The sequence below is a fragment of the Physeter macrocephalus genome, chromosome 11, assembly GCF_002837175.3.
Source record: "Physeter macrocephalus isolate SW-GA chromosome 11, ASM283717v5, whole genome shotgun sequence".
NCBI lineage: Eukaryota > Metazoa > Chordata > Mammalia > Artiodactyla > Physeteridae > Physeter > Physeter macrocephalus.
In genome coordinates, this window is record NC_041224.1 from 182,457,307 (window position 1) to 182,465,507 (window position 8,201).

The 8,201-nt window shown below is 64.1% G+C and overlaps 1 gene segment (V, D, J or C); it reads right to left on the bottom strand.

Moving 5' to 3' along the window:
• LOC102996171 (Ig gamma-2A chain C region, membrane-bound form-like) overlaps window positions 1-7,719 on the bottom strand; it is an 8,846-nt gene extending 1,127 nt beyond the window's left edge. The window contains 11 exon segments of the C gene segment in view: window positions 1,304-1,548; window positions 1,633-1,962; window positions 2,098-2,142; window positions 2,285-2,289; window positions 2,387-2,768; window positions 4,394-4,543; window positions 4,686-4,763; window positions 5,096-5,389; window positions 5,570-5,722; window positions 6,148-6,441; window positions 7,713-7,719. Of these exon segments, the coding sequence occupies window positions 1,304-1,548; window positions 1,633-1,962; window positions 2,098-2,142; window positions 2,285-2,289; window positions 2,387-2,768; window positions 4,394-4,543; window positions 4,686-4,763; window positions 5,096-5,389; window positions 5,570-5,722; window positions 6,148-6,441; window positions 7,713-7,719 (1,983 nt within the window).
• Between the last annotated feature and the right edge of the window lie 482 nt (window positions 7,720-8,201).

An 8,201-nucleotide genomic window follows, 5' to 3' on the forward strand; every position in this document is an offset into this window, starting at 1 on the left:
GTGAGGGACAGTGAGGAGACAGTGAGGAGACAGTGAGGGACATTGAGGGACCGTGAGGGACTGTGAGGGACAGTGAGGAAACAGTGAGGGACAGTGAGGGACAGTGAGGAGACAGTGAGGAGACAGTGAGGGACATTGAGGGACAGTGAGGGACTGTGAGGGACAGTGAGGAGACAGTGAGGGACAGTGAGGTGACAGTGAGGAGACAGTGAGGGACAGTGAGGGACCGTGAGGGACAGTGAGGGACCGTGAGGGACAGTGAGGAGACAGTGAGGAGACAGTGAGGGAAGGTGAGGGACCGAAGAGACAGTGAGGGACAGGGAGGAGACAGTGAGGGACAGTGAGGGACAGTGATGAGACAGTGAGGAGACAGTGAGGGACAGTGAGGTACCGTGAGGGACAGTGAGGAGACAGTGAGGGACAGTGAGGGACCGTGATGAGACAGTGAGGGACAGGGAGGAGACAGTGAGGGACAGTGAGGGACCGTGATGAGACAGTGAGGGGCAGTGAGGGACAGTGAGGGGACAGTGAGGGGCCGTGAGGGACAGTGAGGAGACAGTGAGGGACCGTGATGAGACAGTGAGAGACAGGGAGGAGACAGGGAGGGACAGTGAGGAACCGTGATGAGACAGTGAGGGGCAGTGAGGGACAGTGAGGGGCAGTGAGGGACAGTGAGGGACAGTGAGAGACCGTGAGGGACAGTGAGGAGACAGTGAGGGACAGTGAGGGACAGTGAGGGACCGTGAGGGACAGTGAGGAGACAGTGAAGGACAGTGAGGGACCGTGAGGGACAGTGAGGAGTCAGTGAGGGAAAGTAAGGGACAGTGAGGAGACAGTGATGGACAGTGAGGGACAGTGAGGAGACAGTGAGGGACTGTGAATGACAGTGAGCGACAGTGAGCGACAGTGAGGAGACAGTGAGGGACAATGAGGAGACAGTGAGGAGACAGTGAGGGACAGTGAGGAGACAGTGAGGAGACAGTGAGGGACTGTGAGGGACAGTGAGGAGACAGTGAGGGACAGTGAGGAGACAGTGAGGGACAGTGAGGAGACAGTGAGGGACAGTGAGGAGACAGTGAGGGACAGTGAGGAGACAGTGAGGCGAGAGTGAGGGATAGTGAGGGAACGTGATGAGACAGTGAGGGGCAGTGAGGGACAGTGAGGGGCAGTGAGGGACACTGAGGTGACAGTGAGGGGCAGTGAGGGACAGTGAGGAGACAGTGAGGAGACAGTGAGGGGCAGTGAGGGACAGTGAGGTGACAGTGAGGGACAGTGAGGGACCGTGAGGAGACAGTGAGGAGACAGTGAGGGGCAGCCAGCTCTTCTTGTCCACCCTGAGCTTGCTGTACAGGAAGAAGGACCCGTTTTCCTGCTGGGGTGGCGTCGTATTGTATTTGTCCGCTGACTCTGGCTGCCCGTTTCTCTGCCACTCCACATCGATGTCGCTCGGGTAGAAGTCGGTGACCATGCAGGTTAAGCTGACCGAGCTCTTGGCCAGCTCTTCCCGCGGTGGGGCCAGTACGTACACCTGCGGCTCGTGGGTCTGCCCTGTGGGGAGAGGTGTGGCTGTTAGCACGGTGGTCACTGCTACGGGCCCCCAGGGACCCTCCTGCCCCCGTCCACCTGACCCACCTTTGTCCTTGGAGATGGTTCTCACAATGGGGGCTGGGAGGCCTTTGTTGTTGACCTTGCACTTGAACTCCTTTCCCGTCAGCCAGTCCTGGTGCTGGATGGGCAGGGCGCTGACCACACGGTAGGTGCTGTTGAACTGCTCCTCCTTTGGCTTTGTCTTGGCTGTGTGCACCTCTACACCGTCCACGTACCAGGAGAACTGGACATTGGGGTCCTCCTTGCTCACGTCCACCACCATGCAGGAGACTTCCGGTGTTCGGGATATTGTGAGGGTGTCCTTGGGTTTCGGGGGGAAGATGAAGACGGACGGTCCTCCTGGGAGCTCAATGGCTGGTTGGGGAGACACGGTGGGGGGTCAGCCCCTGGGTGGACCTCCTCTCAGGCACCCATCCATCCCCCCACCCCAGTGCCACGCCTGGGCAAGGTCCACCTCCGAGGGGCGGAGGGTGAGGCCGGCTGACTTACCTGGGCATATGGGACACCTGGTACAGGGGTTTGGGCCGTTGATTTCTGCAGAGAACAGATTGGAGGTTACCAGGGTTGGAGATGGCCTGGGTCTGGGCTTAGGGCAGGGCCAGGTTTTGCCAGGTGAGACCTGTGCCCGCCTCTGTGGGCCCAGGGGCTGGAGGAGGCGTCCAGCCTGTGCCCGCACCGGACCTGGTGGAAACTCCCAGAGGACCCCCTCCCTGAGCCTGGGAGGCCTTCAGGTGAGGGAGAGAGACAGGCCTCCCGTGACACCCTGGGCAGGAGTCACCATCCCTGGTGTGCGGTCCGTTCAGGTGGGAGGGCTGACCCCGGGCCTGTCTCGTAGTGGACACCCTCCCTGCGGCCCGTCCTCTCACCGATGCGCTTGTCCACCTTGGTGCTGCTGGCCCGGTGGTCTATGCTGCAGGTGAAGCTCTTGCCGGATGAGGTGCTGGCAGGCACGGTCACAGTGCTGCTGAGAGAGTACAGCCCCGAGGAGCCGTGGACGGATGCGAAGGTGTGCACGCCTCTGGAATGGGTGCCCGGTTTCCAGTTCACGATCACTGGCTCAGGGAAGTAGCTTGAGACCAGGCAGCCCACGACCACTGTGGAACTAGGTGTGTCCCCGCAGCTGGGGGGCAGAGCGTAGACTTTCGGGGCCGTGGGGGAGGCTGTGAGAGAGGAAGCCGTGTGACTGCCAGGGCCTCACCCCTGCGAGGGTCCGGGCAGGGCATCAGGTGTGCAGGCCTGGGGCATTGCTGAGCCCAGCGACCATGTGCTTCCAGAGAGTCTGAAGACCGGCGGCCCGGCATGGTCTGTGCCACCGCGGTCCTCTGCCTTCGCAGCTGTGGGTCCTGGACTCAGCAGCCCAGTCAGGGCTGGGTGGCCACCTGGATCAGAGACCCCCGGGGCCCCTACCCTCCTGTGGGTGCCCGGCCTGATCAGGCCCTCGGTCTGAGCCCTGACCAGTGGCTCCAGCTCCCTAGCCCGCTGCCCTGCTCTGCTCCTGTCCCCTTGTCCTGGCCTGCTCTTTGCCCCCCGTCGGCATCCCTGGCAGCCTTGCACTGCCCCTCGCCATTTTCCCCTGCAGGGTGCCAGCACCCCAAGCCCCATTCCCCGGCCGGGTCTGTCGCCTCGGACCCTGGTCTGCTCAGCCCAGACCTGCAGCCCCTTCGGAGCCCTGAAAGGGCCCTTCCTATGCCCTCAGCCAGGTCCACTGCCCTGTCAACCCCACCTCACTTTGGCACGTCGTACCCTCCTGTCCCAAGCCCCGACAGGCGCCTGGAAAACTGGGGACCCTGGGCCCATGAATTGCAGCCCATCAGGTCCCTCAGTGATGCCCCGGCCCCTTCAGCCCCAGACACCGTCCCTCCCATGGTCCCCTCTCCACCCGGCCTTGCCGTCCGCCTGGCCCCTGCCAGCAGCCCAGGGCTCCCTTTTCCTCGGCCTTTCTTCCCGAGGAGACAGTGAGGGGCAGTGAGGGACAGTGAGGTGACAGTGAGGGACAGTGAGGGACCGTGAGGAGACAGTGAGGAGACAGTGAGGGACCGTGAGGGACAGTGAGGGACTGTGAGGGACAATGAGGGACAGTGAGGGACAGTGAGAGACAGTGAGGAGACAGTGAGGGATATGTAGGGACAGTGAGGAGACAGTGAGGGACAGTGAGGGACCGTGAGGGAGAGTGAGGAGACAGTGAGGGACAGTGAGGGACAGTGAGGTGACAGTGAGGGACAGTGCGGGACAGTGAGGGACAGTGAGGAGACAGTGAGGGACAGTGAGGGACCGTGAGGGACAGTGAGGAGACAGTGCGGAGACAGTGAGGGAAGGTGAGGGACCGTGAGGCACAGTGAGGGACAGTGAGGATACAGTGAGGGACAGTTAGGGACAGTGAGGAGACAGTGAGGAGACAGTGAGGGACAGTGAGGAGACGGTGAGGGACAGTGAGGGACAGTGTGGTGACAGTGAGGGACAGTGAGGGACAGTGAGGGACTGTGAGGGACAATGAGGGACAGTGAGGGACCATGATGAGACAGTGAGGGACAGTGAGGAGACAGTGAGGGACAGTGAAGGACAGTGCGGGACAGTGAGGGACAGTGAGGAGACAGTGAAGGAAGGTGAGGGACAGTGAGGGAAGGTGTGGGACAGTGAGGGGACAGTGAGGGGCTGTGAGGGACAGTGAGGGGATAGTGAGGGACAGTGAGGCGACAGTGAGGGACAGTGAGGGGCCGTGAGGGACAGTGAGGAGACAGTGAGGGAAGGTGAGGGACAGTGAGGGGAGCCGTGTGCACCTCTACACCGTCCACGTACCAGGAGAACTGGACATTGGGGTCCTCGTGGCTCACGTCCACCACAACGCAGGTGACCTCGGGTGTTTTGGATATTGTGAGGGTGTCTCTGGGTTTCGGGGGGAAGATGAAGACGGACGGTCCTCCTGGGAGCTCAGGGGCTGGTCGGGGAGACACGGTGGGGGGTCAGCCCCTGGGTGGACCTCCTCTCAGGCACCCATCCATCCCCCTCCCCCAAGCCTGAAGGCCACGCCTGGGCGAGGTCCACCCCCGAGGGGCGTAGGGTGAGGCCGGCTGACTTACCTGGACATTTGGGACACTTTTGGCATTCGGGACACTTTTGGCATTCAGTACACTTGGGGCATGGGGAGCCATTGATCACTGCAGAGAACAGACTTGAGGTTACCGGGGCTGGGGACGGCCTGGGCCTGGGCTTAGGGCAGGGCCAGGTTTTGGCAGGTGAGACCTGTGCCCGCCTCTGTGGGCCCAGGGGCTGGAGGAGGCGTCCAGCCTGTGCCCGCACCGGACCTGGTGGAAACTCCCAGAGGACCCCCTCCCTGAGCCTGGGAGGCCTTCAGGTGAGGGAGAGAGACAGGCCTCCCGTGACACCCTGGGCAGGAGTCACCATCCCTGGTGTGCGGTCCGTTCAGGTGGGAGGGCTGACCCCGGGCCTGTCTCGTAGTGGACACCCTCCCTGCGGCCCGTCCTCTCACCGATGCGCTTGTCCACCTTGGTGCTGCTGGCCCGGTGGTCTATGCTGCAGGTGAAGCTCTTGCCGGATGAGGTGCTGGCAGGCACGGTCACAGTGCTGCTGAGAGAGTACAGCCCCGAGGAGCCGTGGACGGATGCGAAGGTGTGCACGCCTCTGGAATGGGTGCCCGGTTTCCAGTTCACGATCACTGGCTCAGGGAAGTAGCTTGAGACCAGGCAGCCCACGACCACTGTGGAACTAGGTGTGTCCCCGCAGCTGGGGGGCAGAGCGTAGACTTTCGGGGCCGTGGGGGAGGCTGTGAGAGAGGAAGCCGTGTGACTGCCAGGGCCTCACGGAGACAGTGAGGGACAGTGAGGAGACAGTGAGGAGACAGTGAGGGACAGTGAAGGACTGTGAGGAGACGTGAGGGGCAGTGAGGCGCAGTGAGGGGACAGGGGACAGACAGGTGGAGGCACAGTGGTGACAGCGAGGGCACAGCGGGGCGGCCCGCCCACCTTGAAGAGTGTCACGGTGGCGCTGTAGCACACGCTGAGCAGGAAGAGGGTGATGAAGATGGAGATGGTCGTCCACAGTCCGTCCAGCTCCCCGTCCTGGGCGTCAGCACAGGTCTCCTCCTCTAGGAGCAGTTCTGCACAGGGAGGGGGGGTGTCAGTGCTGGGCCTGCCCCCGGGGGATGGGGGTGGGGTCATCGGGGCCTCGCAGAGCGGCTCCCACTGTGGCGGGGTGGTGGCGGGATGCCCCAGGAGGGCCGGGCCAGAGGCACCTGAGGACAGTCGCTGGGCACCAGCCCCGTTGGCAGGTGAGACCTGTGCCCGCCTCTGTGGGCCCAGGGGCTGGAGGAGGCGTCCAGCCTGTGCCCGCACCGGACCTGGTGGAAACTCCCAGAGGACCCCCTCCCTGAGCCTGGGAGGCCTTCAGGTGAGAGAGAGAGACAGGCCTCCCGTGACACCCTGGGCAGGAGTCACCATCCCTGGTGTGCGGTCCGTTCAGGTGGGAGGGCTGACCCCGGGCCTGTCTCGTAGTGGACACCCTCCCTGCGGCCCGCCCTCTCACCGATGCGCTTGTCCACCTTGGTGCTGCTGGCCCGGTGGTCTATGCTGCAGGTGAAGCTCTTGCCGGATGAGGTGCTGGCAGGCACGGTCACAGTGCTGCTGAGAGAGTACAGCCCCGAGGACCCTTGGACGGATGGGAAGGTGTACACGCCGCTGGAAGGGGCGCCCGAGTTCCAGGTCACGGTCACTGGCTCAGGGAAGTAGCTCGAGACCAGGCAGCCCACGGTCACTGTGGAGCCGGTTGTGCCCCCACACCTGGGATCCAGAGGGTAGACTTTCGGGGCCGTGGTGGTGGCTGTGAGAGAGGAAGCCGTGTGACTGCCAGGGCCTCACCCCTGCGAGGGTCCGGGCAGGGCATCAGGTGTGCAGGCCTGGGGCATTGCTGAGCCCAGCGACCATGTGCTTCCAGAGAGTCTGAAGACCGGCGGCCCGGCATGGTCTGTGCCACCGCGGTCCTCTGCCTTCGCAGCTGTGGGTCCTGGACTCAGCAGCCCAGTCAGGGCTGGGTGGCCACCTGGATCAGAGACCCCCGGGGCCCCTACCCTCCTGTGGGTGCCCGGCCTGATCAGGCCCTCGGTCTGAGCCCTGACCAGTGGCTCCAGCTCCCTAGCCCGCTGCCCTGCTCTGCTCCTGTCCCCTTGTCCTGGCCTGCTCTTTGCCCCCCGTCGGCATCCCTGGCAGCCTTGCACTGCCCCTCGCCATTTTCCCCTGCAGGGTGCCAGCACCCCAAGCCCCATTCCCCGGCCGGGTCTGTCGCCTCGGACCCTGGTCTGCTCAGCCCAGACCTGCAGCCCCTTCGGAGCCCTGAAAGGGCCCTTCCTATGCCCTCAGCCAGGTCCACTGCCCTGTCAACCCCACCTCACTTTGGCACGTCGTACCCTCCTGTCCCAAGCCCCGACAGGCGCCTGGAAAACTGGGGACCCTGGGCCCATGAATTGCAGCCCATCAGGTCCCTCAGTGATGCCCCGGCCCCTTCAGCCCCAGACACCGTCCCTCCCATGGTCCCCTCTCCACCCGGCCTTGCCGTCCGCCTGGCCCCTGCCAGCAGCCCAGGGCTCCCTTTTCCTCGGCCTTTCTTCCCCTGACTCTGGGACACCTGGGGCAGCCCCGGCCCTCCCAGCGCCCCGCTGCCCTGCACAGCCTCGCCTGCTGCCCTGAGCTCTGGGGGTAGCCCCCTGCGCCCGGCCCGCCCAGCCCCCTGAGCCCAGCGGAAAGGCTGCTCTCCTTTCCCTGCGCGCTCAGCTTCCCCTCCTCCAGATGCTCCCTCACCTGCCTCCAGCCCCTCATCCTGGCCCCTCAGCGGAGCCCGGGCTTCCTGTCCATCGAGTGTCTACCTCTGCCCACCTGGGCTCCGGTTCAGCATCTCAGGCCTGAGTCCTCTCTGCCCTTGTGCCCTCCTCCCCGGCCCTGGGCCCTCAGCACACCCAGGGGGACCCCCAGCCCGATCTCCTGTAGGATTCCCTGCTCGGCCCCAATGCCAGGTGCCCTGCGTCCTGCCCTCCAGCCCCTCGGCTCAGCTCCGTGGGCTCAGCTCAGGGCTGCTGCGGCCTCGTGTCATCGGCTCACCTGGCATCGGACTGCCCACTGTCCCTGGAGCGCTGGGCCCACAGCACCAACTGTCCCGTGCACCCTCTGACACTTGCCTACACACCTATTCACCCCAGTACCTGGTCTGCTGAAGTCCTGGGCAGGACTCTACCTCCCCAACCCCTGCTCACCTACACTAGCTCTACCTGCTCCCCCAAAGCTCCCAGGCAGACCCCTGCCTCCCAGCCCCAGGCTCGCCTACACTAGCTCTACCAGCTCCCCAAAAGTTCCCAGGCAGCCCCCTGCCCTCCCAGCCTCAGGCTCGCCTACACAAGGTCTACCTGTTACCCCAAATCTCCCAGGCAGCCCCCTGCACTCCCAGCCCCAGGCTCACCTACACTAGCTCTAATGGATCCCCCAAATCTCCCAGGCAGCCCCCTGTCCTCCCAGCCCCAGGCTCGCCTACACTAGCTCTACCGGCTCCCCCAAATCTCCCAGGCAGCCCCCTGCCCTCCCAGCCCCAGGCTC